The sequence below is a fragment of the Myotis davidii genome, unplaced genomic scaffold (genome assembly GCF_000327345.1).
Source record: "Myotis davidii unplaced genomic scaffold, ASM32734v1 scaffold415, whole genome shotgun sequence".
Lineage (NCBI taxonomy): Eukaryota > Metazoa > Chordata > Mammalia > Chiroptera > Vespertilionidae > Myotis > Myotis davidii.
This window is the reverse complement of record NW_006287951.1, coordinates 414233-427695: the sequence shown is the minus strand read 5'-3', so window position 1 is coordinate 427695 and position 13463 is coordinate 414233. Positions and strand designations below refer to the sequence as shown.

General features: G+C 38.2%; 1 protein-coding gene across 1 annotated transcript in view; it reads left to right on the top strand.

The window, feature by feature from the left end:
- NAV3 (neuron navigator 3) overlaps positions 1-13463 on the top strand; it is a 351070-nt gene that overhangs the window by 80102 nt on the left and 257505 nt on the right. Inside the window, 2 exon segments of the mRNA XM_015561356.1 lie at positions 6497-6614; positions 7263-7315. Of these exon segments, the coding sequence (XP_015416842.1) occupies positions 6497-6614; positions 7263-7315 (171 nt within the window).

Sequence of the window (13463 nt, the reverse complement as noted above, 5' to 3'; positions counted from 1 at the left end):
TAAATGTTTTCTAAATTGTGGAGTTTAAAAATGGTCAAATAGTAAGAGGTATACAAAAAATATATTTTAAAAAGTGAAATAAGACAAACTACATGCTATACTGTGCTATGATATTTTATATACATTATCCTATATAATAAACAGGTAATATGTAAATTGACCCTAATGGTGGAATGACTGGTTGCTATGATGCACAATGACCACTGGGGGCAGACACTCAACACAGGAGCTGCCCCCTGGTGGTCAATGGGCTCCCACAGGGGGAGTGCCTCTCAAACACAAGCAGGACTGATGGCTGCGAGTGCAGCAGTGATGGCGGGAGCTCTCCTGCCTCATCCTCAATGCTAAGGATGTTCAACTGATGGCTTAGACCTGCTCCCCTGGGACGTCAATCAGACATCTGTGGAAGGCAGAAGTGGTTAAGGGCAATCAGGCAGGCAAGCAGTTGGGAGCCAGCAATCCTGGATTGTGAAAGGGATCCCAGATTGGAGAGGGTGCAGGCTGGGCTGAGGGACAAGCACACCCCCATGCACAAATTTTGTGCACCAGGCCTCTAGTGGTTTTATAAAAATAAAATGGGGAAATGAGAATGAATAGTAGCTTAAAATGATATCCAGTCAACTTTTCATTTCCCCATTTCTTGGGCAGAAACAGAGAAGCCAATTACAAAAAGAGACTCCAAATATATCATTTAAAGTATTGCTTTAATCCTTTCTCTAATCACCTGTTTAATGAGTAATAATACTTATTCTATTAAACTGTTACTTAAGTTTTGAGTTTCAAAATGGTCAAATAGTAAGAGGTATACAGAGAATATATTTTAAAAAGTGAAATAAGACAAACTACATGCTATACTGTGCTATGATATTTTATATACATTATCCTATATAATAAATGGGTAGTATGCAAATTGACCCTAATGGTGAAATGACCGGGAATGATTGGTGGCTACGACACGCACTGACCACCAGGTGGCAGACACTCAACACAGGAGCTCCCACAGGGGGAGCTCCAGTCAGTCACAAGCCAGGCTGAGGGGGGGGAGTGCCTCTCAAACACAAGCAGGACTGATGGCTGCGAGTGCAGCAGTGATGGCGGGAGCTCTCCTGCCTCATCCTCAATGCTAAGGATGTTCAACTGATGGCTTAGACCTGCTCCCCTGGGACGTCAATCAGACATCTCCCAAGTGCTCCCAGGCTGCCAGAGGGATGTCTGACTGCCAGCTTAGGCTTATCCCCCAGGGAGCAGGGCTAAGTCAGCAGGAGGGCATCTCCTGAGGGCTCACAGGCTGCCAGAGGGATGTCTTACTGCCAGCTTAGGCCCGATCCCCCAGGGAGTGGGCCTAAGCCAGCAGATGGACATCCCCCATGGGGTCCTGGATGGCAAGAGGGCACAGGCTGGGCTGAGGGACCCCCCTCTTCAAATGCATGAATTTTTGTTCACCGGGCCTCTAGTCTATAATAATAAAAGCATGGAGATAGGAGGTGTGTCTTTAATGAGGCAGTCTTCAAGCAAAGATGCATAGACTATCAATGTATTTAAAACTCATAGGTAAACTCATTGTAATATTCTAATGAGAGAGGATGCAAACCACCTAGTCAACTGTCATTTGAATCTGTTCAAATACATACAACAGAATGATGAAATCATGTCTGGATTTTGGATCTGAACTCCAAAGTAGTCTATGATTAATTTCCACTAAAACATTAGTATATCTTTTGCTGTATAAGACATCCCGCACTTTTCCAACCCAAAATTAAGAAATCAATATCTCTATATATAAAAGGGTAATATGCTAAGTGTCCTTCCCACTGTCCGACCAGTCACTATGATGTCCACTAACCACCAGGGGGCAGATACTCAATGCAGGAGCTGCCGTGATGTACAGAGAAACAGCGCTGTGAACCTAGTGCCCACAAAGCAACACTCGGTTTCTCCCAAGTAGGACACAGACCCCACCACCACCCTGGAGCAACAGCCCACTAAATCGCAGCCTATACTGCCTTGGCACAAAATGCAGCCCACAGCCCAGCCCAGCCCAGAAACAGTGGCTGTGGGCACTGGGTAATGACATCATGTTTTTGTTGACACTCTGAAGCCAAAATTGTCAACAGAATATGCCTGAAGACCAACTGTTGCCACAATGTACCTCTGAAGGCAAAAGAAAGTGATGTGGTCGACAGAATATGTCTGAAGAACAGTCATCGACAAGTACTATCAACTGCCTTCATAGTTAAAAAAATAAAATAAAGAAGCATAATATGCTAATTAGACTGGACAGCTGAACGACCTTCCTGATGAAGCCGAGTCTGTGAGGGCCGATCCACTTGCACGAATTTCATGCATTGGGCCTCCAGTATGATTATAATTTCCAAATCCTTTCTTAAAAATTAACAAACGGCTATATTTTCTGCAGAAGAAAGGATTGTTAATAACCATTGTGCATTGAAAGCAGGATAGATGGTTTTTTACTATATATTTCATCCTTACCTAAGGATATTTTTAAAAGATAGAAAAAATATTTATATAATATTTAACATATACATTTATAAGTTTTTTATTGTTTTATATTTCCTTACCTAGATTTTAACATCTTTTTGAAAGGCACTGATATACTTGAAGGGTCTTAGGTATCTTTTACATATGTTTATTAGAAATAATAAGTAAAATAATGTGTATAAGACAGTTTTAATAGAGATTTCTTTTAAATTCATTTATTTATGTAGTCTGAATTGATTTTTTTGATTTCAGGTAAAGTCAGAGCCACTGTCTGAGCAAAGTTTCACATGTAAACATCTTCTCAGAGAAACATATATTTTTATAGTAGGGTTTCTGTGGAAATCAGGTGGCTTCCTTCTACAAGTCAAAGCTCTTAAGCTTGGGATTCCTGGTCCATGTAAAAATTGTTTCATGAGCCAAATTATAGGCTTTCCAAATAAGGTCTTAAAGCTTAGCAGCTGGCTTTCCATTGGTTTTCTCACATAAGTCCTGTGAGGGATTTAGATAGAGGCTAAGGTACTGTTGGCATGCATTTGCCAAATGCAAATATTCTTGTGTTCACTTTTTAAAAATGTTCTTATTGATTTCAGAGAGAGGAAGGGAGAGTGGGAGAGAGGGATAAAAACATCAGTGATGAGAGATAATTATTGATCGGTTGCCTCCTACATGCTCCTGACTGGGGATGGAGGCAACAACTTGGGAATGTACCCTGACCAGGAATCAAACCATGACCTCCTGGTTCATAGATTGATGCTCAACCACTGAGCAACACTGGCAGGGCTTCTTGTTTTCATTTTTAATGTATTTCATTCTATATCTATTTAGATAAAAAAATTTCCATAATGTAATGCCTTCATAAAAGAAAATCCACGAAATATGGAGTTTTATGGAGTTGATGTCCCATGGAGGCATTGCAGGTCTGCATGAGAACATGACAGCTTACAATCAGATACGTTCCTCTGGGTCGGAGGGTGGAAAGATCTGTGGGCCCAGTGCATCAGAAGTCAGGAAGAGTCAGAGGTCTGTGTAATGTCAGGAGTGAGCAATACAATTTCTTTCATCTTCTTTTAACCAATACTCTCTCATTTTTAACCCTCTGACAAAGGATACGTTTAACATTCTTGGAAAGCCATCTTAGCAAATACCAGATGCCATAATAATGATGATAATAGACATTTCTTCAGGGTTGACTCTGTGACATGTACTTTACAAGTGCTATCTTAGTTCTGACACAATCCTATAATTTAAGTAGTGTTATTTTTATTTTGCAAATGAGGAATCTGCTGGCCTCAAAGCCAGGCCTGCCTGACTCCAGAACTCATGTTCTTTATCTTTAAAGTCACTCACCTGGTTCTTGTAACTCACTGCTATGACATAGGCACAAATCAAGACTGGGTCAACCCATAACAGCATGGTGATTATCAGAGAGAAAGGAGGGTTGAAGAGGTAGGAGAGGGTTTAGGGGGGATAAATAATGGTGGAAGGAGACTTGACTTGGGGTGGTGAACACACAATGCATATACAGATGAATATATTCTAGAATTGTACACCTGAAACCTATATAATTGTATCAACCAATGTCATCCCAATCTATAGTAAAAAAGTGTAATATGCTAATTAGACCAAACAGCCAAACAACCTTCTAGACATCCTTCCAGTTGTCCTTCTGGACAAAGCTGAGGTGGCAGAGGCCGAGGCAAAGGCTATTAGGGGTGATCAGGCAGGCAGTGGAGCAGGTAGGGGGCAATCAGGCTATCAGGGGAGCAGTTAGGAGTGATCATGCCAGCAGGCAGAGACATTTAGGGGTGATCAGGCAGGCAGGCAGAGGGGTTAGGGACGATTAGGCAGGCAGGGGAGCAGTTAGGAGCAATCAGGCAGGCAGGCAGGAGAGTGGTTAGGAGCCAGCAGTCCTGGATTGCGAGAGGGATGTCCAACTGACTCCAGAATTCATGTTCTTTATCTTTAAAGTCACTCACCTGGTTCTTATAACTCACTGCTATGACATAGGCACAAATCAAGACTGGGTCAACCCATAACAGCATGGTAATTACCAGAGAGACATCCCCCTAGGGGTCCCAGATTGGAGAGGGAGCAGGCTGGACTGAGGGACCACTCCTTTTGTGGACAAATTTCGTGCACCAGGCCTCTAGTAAATTCAATAAAAAACTATTTTAAAAATATTGGGTCAACCTGAAATTTCTACTAGAAGGCCAAACAATTAATGTTATATTTTGTTTGATGTGTAGATGAGGGAAGTGTGTCAATGTTTTAGATCTTAATTAGCATAAATCCTTATAAAAATTTACTATAAATAATACAAGAAGAATAAAATCTTTGAGGAAGATGATCACCATCTAGAAGCCATGTGCCTGTTTTCTAATTCTGAAGACAATTGTATGACTTACTTTTCTCACACTTTAATATTTTCATCAAAGATCATGAACATGAGAAAGGAGATGTAATTTCGCTCTCATTTTTTCCTATGCAAATGGCTGCTTCCAATTATTTATATCTTTCAGAAAACTTAATCACCACTACTTATGCATTAAGATGCAACTTTATATTTTGTAAAATAAAGAAATGCTCTATCTTCTAGATTGTATTTTTGAATATTTATATATAGGATACATTAAAAAAAAACACACACAAAATCTTACCAGCTCTACTTTTAGGTAAAAATACCAGCATATGAGTGTGCAAAGATATAAGGGTGTCTTACAACTTTAGTTGTAATGGAAACATATTTAAACAAATTAAACATCCTTTAACAGGGGGATTGATATTGTGTATAATAGAAAATCAAAGATAATGAGATAAAAGTATGGGAAAATATATAGGATATAGTTTTAGAAGTTTTATTAAAATTATATATAAAATTTTAGCCAGCTTTAGCTTAAAATCCTAGCGTGCGCGCGCGTGCGTGTGTGTGTGTGTGTGTGTGTGTGTGTGTGAGACATGGTGTTATTAAGTAAAGTGTAAAGTTCTAGAAAAAACTTCTAGGTCTATCCATGCCAAATTATTCCAAAGTGGATGGGGTTGCAAGTTGTGGGGAGACTTTCACTTCTGATTCATGTTATTTTTGTAAAAACTACCTTTGGTTTTGTTAGATATAAAAGAGTGCTTTTTTTACAGTCTGCTTGGCATTCAGGGCTTATGATTTAAGCTACAACTTACCTTTCCAGTCTAATTTGTCCTATTTTCAGAATACTGTTTTAATTAAAACTGAAAAGTCTGGACAGTTTTATCCTTTCTGTTAAGTTACATTACACAAGTAGGGGCCCCATTACAATGGAAACATTGGTAACATTTTATTTTTGTGAAGCTTCTGGCCAGTTCCAACGTTTTCTTCTATCATAATCTGTTACTGGAGTCATCTTACTGTGTCAGATTGCCAGCGCCCTCAATTCTATATTGTAATGTCTATGTAATAATTGCATTTGCTTCCTCTCTCCTCTTCTATAAACACATTTCAAGAGGCTGAAATGGGTGAAAACAAGTCTGAATAAAATATCTTAGGGATTTGCAATTAATTCCTAAAATGATGCCAAAATATTGTCACATATAGTATCGCACGTGACAAATGTAAATAAAGTCTTCTCAGAGAAACACATTTTTTATAGTAGGGTTTCTGTAGAAATCGGTCCAGGTGGCTTCCTTCTACAAGGCTAGGCAGATTATTTACTATCTGATAGAACCAGGGGCAAGAGAGTGAAATCCCAAACTGATTTGCAAGCAGGAGTCATCTGGGGAGTTTTGCTGTGTCACAAGTGACTAGCCCCTGGTTTTGAAAGAGTGAATCATCTCCCTGTGAAACAGGAGATAAGTGGAGGAAAGAGCTGTTTAAAATTTTTTACAACTATTTCCTTTTGAGCTATGACTTTGTGAACTGGAATGTGATTCAGAATAGCTTCCCTTTGAATCCAGCATTTGTCTTCAGAGTTTTTATTAGCTCCTTTCCCTCAGCCCATCTCACGTCTTCCCTCCCTCTGTTCAACAGATTTACACTGACTGGGCCAACCACTACCTGGCAAAGTCGGGCCACAAGCGGCTGATCAAGGATTTGCAACAAGACATTGCAGATGGAGTGCTGCTAGCCGAGATCATCCAAATCATAGGTAAGCCCTGCCCTGTGAGGGAAAACCTGACTGGCTCTGCTCCCACTCCTTTTGGTAAAACACAGTTTCAGTCAAATGCATGCAAACTTGGTCCATGTGTCTGGGATTAACGTAGCTCTCCTCTCCCATGATTTAAACTGAAATGGTTTTGTGGCAATGTTGGAAAAAGGCAGCGTGGCCACACTTTTTAATGGTTAGAACTGTATCATACATACACTGAATTGTCAGAAATGAATGCTTCATTAAACCATATGTCTCCCATGTGTGCGTTTCATTAGCTGGAGCAACTTACGCACTCGGAGATTCCTTGAAACTGTATCCTGACCCAGCGGGGACAATTGTGAAAGGTTTCATGTCAGCAGTCATTTGGCATGGACTAAAGAATTAGCAGCAACTTCCTTCTCACTCTCCCCCCCACCCCCTTTTTTTTCCGCCTTGTGCATATGGAATTGTCGGCTGCTAACAAGTGTGTCCTCTTGTACTTTGCTTGGGAGATAGAGTGAATGTAGCAGCAGCATTTTGCTTGGTGTTTTGTTTTTTGTTTTAGTGTTGTTGTTTTTTGTTTTGTTTTTTTAGCCTTTTGTGTTTCAATTCATTGCTTAAGCATCATTCTTTTTTTCTCTCTTTTATTTTATTTCTTTACTTTAGCAAATGAAAAAGTTGAAGATATCAATGGATGTCCTAGGAGTCAATCTCAGATGGTAAGCATCACATTGAATCTAAAATAGTGCTTATCTTCCCTTCCAGATTTAACTGCATTTGTAAATGGACTAGGACATTATTTTGCCTGCCTTCCTTCTTGTTTAAGAAACCATTTGAAACATTCTATGATATGTATTTGGCTGGGGGAAGGGGTTGCCGTTTATGAACAAGTGACAGCATTAGTACAATTGAATGTGTATGACTCCTGAGTAGCATATCCCCAGATGTTTTGACACATCCTGACATCTCTTTTGTTCATGTCTTGATAATTTGACACTGGTCTTGGTGGTAAAAAACAAAAAACAAAAACCCATTTCCAATTTGAAGTGGAGCCCTTTTGTCTGGACAACTGGCTTGAAGAACAGAACGTGCCATGTGCACTTTTGAAATATATGAATAGTATTTTCTTTGTTCATAACGAAGTCCAATGTAAACACATGGGTTCTTCAACACTTTTGGAAATAGCTCGAAAGGCACGCTCTGGAAGTGTGCTGAGCAGTGACTAATTGGGGCATGTGATTCAGGGCCTTTTCCAGAAAGTCATCAATCTGAGGTTTGCCTTTCCCTCAGTCTTCTCTTATCTTTACCAACTGGTAAACCTTCAAGGTTTATACCAACATAATGGGTTAATAAACTGCTGAAATAAAAACTTACCCCTTTTCTTAATGAAATAGCCACAACTTAATGTCATAGGACAGCCTGAAATGCAAAATGCCTTACCTGAACTTTCATCAGAGATAAAATCAAGAAGGATAGCCAAAAATCCATAGCGTGAGGTTTCTTCCAAAACTCTTTTTAGCACAGAAGAGACATTTTATATAAACTTTATGAGTTTTCAATTGTCAGAGACTGGAAAATGAAAAAAAAAAAAAAAAAACACTGAACTTTTCTGACCTGCTGACCTGCTTTACTTAATGTGAGAAAACTAATATCCAAAATAATAAAAGTAATTTATTTTTAAAGTGATTAACTAGCACATCAATTGCGCCTGTGTGTGTGTGTGTGTGTGTGTGTGTGTGTGTGTGTGTGTTTAATGAGCACTCCAAGGACCTGTTACAATGTTGTAAACTCTGTGTAGCTGCTGTGGGAAAAAAATCACTGTTAAGAAAAACTGTAAAGTACATAAATTTTAAGGAAATTTCCTAATTTAATTACTCTGAATACTAACATGACTATGGAAATTAATTATAGTTGTTTTCTGAAGTTTTACTTAAAGCATTTGCAATCCCTTTGTACCCTGCTACAATTACAGCTGTGTGATATTGAGAAAGACATGTAACCTTTCTGAGCCTTAGCTTTCTCATCTATAAAAATAATTTCCGCCCTAACCGGTTTGGCTCAGTGGATAGAGCGTTGGCCTGCGGAAAGGGTCCTGGGTTCGATTCCGGTCAAGGGCATGTACCTCAGTTGTGGGCACATCCCCAATAGGAGGTGTGCAGGAGGCAGCTTATCGATGTTTCGCTCTCATCAATGTTTCTAACTCTCTATCCCTCTCCCTTCCTCTCTGTAAAAAAATCAATAAAATATATTAAAAAATAAATAAAAATAAAAATAATTTCCAATTAGGATATGATAATGACATATAATTATGAACATTTTCACTACCTAAACTGATATGGAAATGAAGAATAGTATTGCTATTAACTTTATAAGGAGCACATTTCTGAATTACCACCTGTGAAAAGATTTTTAGGGCTTTCATATTATAAATCCCTATAGTCCCAGAATATCATATATTATATTTCTTAAGGCCAATGATGTTGGTTTTGCTTTCATCATTTTAACCATAAGGGTGTGTTGGATACTAAAACTCTTACCTTCTCTGCTATCATTCCAATTTGATTCTAAGAACCCAATGAACAAACAAGCTATTACTTTATGACAGGAGGAAAAAGCCTCCAAAGCTTATAACTGGATAGAGATGCAGTCCGTAGATATTATTCTTGAAATATCTGTGCTAAAGAGTCTACAAACCTATAAAAATACCCTCATGAGTTTCAGTAACTTTTTATTACTTCCTGTTCCTTATTAGCCCCCAAATGTCATGTAATATCTCATGTGCATGTCATATTGAAATTTCTGCTTCTGATTAAAAACAAATTTAAGGAAGCAGAAAAATCAAAGCCTAAGAAATGTAAATGCTATGAAAAGGTAGTTTTCCAGGCAAAAAGTATTAGTCAGAATCACATTGGATTGTGAGTAAGAATGACTTGGATTCTAATTTTTTTCTGATGTGGTTGAACTTTGAATAAAATTGGCATGTCCTCAATAGGTTGATTCAGAAGAATACACACGATTTAAATGTAAAGTTTTTGCCCCTTTTCTTAATTGGCATTGGCACTATGCTATTAATGAATTAAAAATCCAGACTTTAACAGAAACAAGAAAGTAAAGAGAATTATGATAGCATGGCTCGACTTACAAATTTCATTTACCTATTCCAAACGGGATGTTTCTTCTTTATCATATAACAGCCCACAGGCACTGTGTCAGGAACAGGGGGTGCTGTTCCCACTCACAGAATTATCTTGACCACATCTTTTTATATATCTTAGCTTTTATGGCCTTGGGTGCTGTTTGTGTTGAACACAGGTAAAGTAAAATTAGGTCTGCTACTATTTCTGGCCACAAGTTGTCTTTATTTAAATTGCAGACTTGATAACTTTTATTGGATTATTTTAAGCCTTTGAGAAGATAAGTTCACTGGTGGTATGAATCTACAATATATGGATGGATTCCTGTAACAGCCAGGCAGCTCATATTGAGCTAATGTATTAACTGAGCACCCAAGGTGCCAGGTATAGGGACACTTGAGGATCACAGGAGCAAATACTTAAATGATAGCAACAGTGTTGCATAGACAAGAACAAAAGGACCGTGAAGGAATGAGCTTGGTGTGTTCCAGAGACAGGTAGAAGACCACTGTGGTTTGAGCACAGTGAGAGGCATGTTATTCGTCGGTTCTGAAGCCTTTGAAAGACTTAAAGTTGGGCTATGACATGATCTGATGTGAATAATAAAGAGGTAACCGGAGATGCTTTCCAGGTACTATAGAATACGTGTTGCTCTCACACTGTATGTGAGAGATGAAGAATATAGGGAGTATAAAATGGTCCCTGATTTCTAGGCCTGAGTGAGTAACAGGTTGCCATTAAACAAGATGATTAACATAGAGGGGGAAAACAAATTCAGATTTTGATGACTAAAGTTTAATGTATCCTTTGGAATATCAAGCAGGCAGTGACTTTAGGCTATCAATCATGTGTTTCTGAAGGACAGAAGTAAGAATAAACCAAGCTAAATAAACCTATGTAATGGTTGAAGCTGTGGGCAAGTATAAGATCTCACAGGTCTGCGTAAAGTCAGAAAAGGGAGAGTGGTGAGAGAGTGAGCCCACTATTGAGAGGGAGGGGATCAACAGGTGTGGATTGTTAATCCTTAGGTAGCTATGGTAGCTTAAGCTCTAGTACTCGGACTGAGTGAGACAGGGCAAAGCAATGTAAGCCTATGTAGCAGATGCTGCCAAATGCTACATTGCCAGCTAGTTGGTGTACTGGAATGAGGAAGCTTGTTCTGGTCATTGGACAGGCATTAATGCCCTTCATGTAAACATCTGCTGTAGAGTGCTTGTGTGCTGAGGAGTAACTAAGGGGTGCAGATATCCATTGAGTCGTGAATAATCTTTCTAAAAGTGTCCTGTTTAATGGAAAAATAAAAAAAAAAAACACATACAGTTTGAGAGGAAGGAGGATGGGGGAAGCAAGCAGAGGAGGAGGAAGCAGTAGGGAGAGAGAAGGAGGATCCAGGGAAAAAGGGAGACAAGTGATGACTCCAAATTCTGCAGCAAGTGGCAAAGGAGGAAATTTGAAGTCTGTGTGGAAGATTTAATGTCGGAAAAGAATACATTTTGCTCCATGCCATGGGAGAATGAGATACGATTGCATGAAGATGTGTGTATTTTACAGTGGATTAGAGAAAAATTGAAGGAATTCAAATCAGTATGATAGCAACTTCAAGTATTAGATGACACTAATGTGCTCTTTTCTGTGTGATTCTTTAATGGTCATGTTATATAAAAAAATTCAATTATAGTATCTAATAATAGATACAGAAAATGCAAAAATGATTCCTCCAAGTAACATGGACCGAAGAGTACATATTTAAGAAAAGCATGAACTTGTCCTTTTAGCAGCTTATTAACACTATTGAGAGATTGTGATTCATATTTATTTAGTTTTAAAGCCATGGCTATCTTTCCTTAATAAGCTCACAACTAAACTCATCCTGAAAAACAGAACTTAATTTGTAGGAGCTTATTCAACACTATGTTTAACCGCATCCAAAGATGAAGTTACTAATATGGACAGCACCTGTTAAGTAACTTCTATGTGGGAGGTATTAGGATTTGGTGAGATTACATGAGGAAATAAGTTAGTAAACTATAAATACCAGGAATGTCCAGAATGCCCAGAAGATTAAAAATAGCATTAAAAAAATGCCCAACATTCATTTGAAATGCACAGGCACAAGTGCAAGGTTCTTAGACAAAAATGTAAGACATGGAGGGGGAAATTATTTTGAAAACAAAAATTTATTTTTAAAATAGACCATTATATTTAAGGACTTTCACAAGTGCATGGCGGGGGTGGGGGGGTGAATTAGGAAATTTGATTATGTTGAATAGTTGCACACCAATAATTCAATTATATGTCTGAGCCAAGGATATGGCAAATGTGGCCACAACTTGTCCTTCCTCTTTGCTACTTCCTCTCTTTACCTCACCCTAGTAACTCAATTGTTTTCAGCCACAACCTTCAACCTTGTTTACTATCACATTACGTTATTGAAAACTTGATGATATGATAATTTTTGGAATTCTTCTCCTTCATATTCTTTTTTTATTCCTAAAAGATAGAAAATTAGGTTTCAGTCTTTCCTTAATTCTCTGATTCCATGAACCACAGGGTTGAGACTTTCAGAATAATTACCTATTGGATTTCACAGGCATCTGCATTCCCCACCTGCTGTGTACAGTGATCTAGACAATGAGACCATTCCTAATATCTGTACTTTTATCAGTGTTCTGCCCTTTAAAATTTTAATTCATCCAACCACTTGTAATTGCTGCTGTTTTAAAAGTCTTATTTAGGTAAGATGAGAAGATGAGGTTTCTAACCAACTAGGGAAAAGATCAAATATTGGAATGCTCTTAAAGGTTTAACAAAATCTTATAAACGGCATACTGTGGGATTCTAGCACTATGACTCAGGGGAGTGGAATATTGCTAAGATAGTTCATTCCCATGATTCCCTGCCATTTTTGAAACTGTTTATCTCTTTGAATGACTGGAAAAAGATAGCTTAATGAAGACAAATGCCTTACTACCAATATAGGCCTGATCTCTAACAAAACACTATGTTAAAATCTTTACTTTCTTTAACAATTTCCTTTTCATAAAGGTTCAAACTTTGGAAGAATAATCATGAACTGCTAGTATTAAGAAATTTATATTTTAATATTAGAATATCAATCACCCTGATGACTTTTAAAACTGAGTTTGTCTCTCAAAGTTGCTCTGTAAATCGGTAATTTGAAGTTCAAATGAAGCAAATGAAATAACATGGAAGTGTGCTGAGTTGAAAGGACAATGGTCACTGGAATTCTAATCCTGACTCTGTGACCCAGGGAAAAGGATTCAGTAAACACTCAAAGTCTCTGCCTATTTCTGCAATGAGGAAATGAGAACTCTAAAGTCCATTGGAACTCTTACTTGCTAGATTGATTTAACAAAACACCAAAGACCATGGTTCTGCTCAGTATTCTATCTTAAAGATATATTTGGTTCTTTATAACTTTTTAAAACTATATTCATAGTAAGGTAAGAATAATATTTCCTAAAATATAGGGTATCCCAAAAAATGTATACACACATTTTAAATACATTTTGGGGGAATACCATGTATATGGTCTAATTTATAAAGAAAAACAATGGCAACATGGAAATTATATCTATTCTATCTTCACCCAAAGATATGTCTAGAGAAAGGGTAGCAAAGAGAGAGAGAGAGAGAGAGAGAGAGAGAGAGAGAGAGAGAGGAGAGAGAGAGAGAGAGAATAAACATAAAATGGGTGTCTCCCACACTCTGT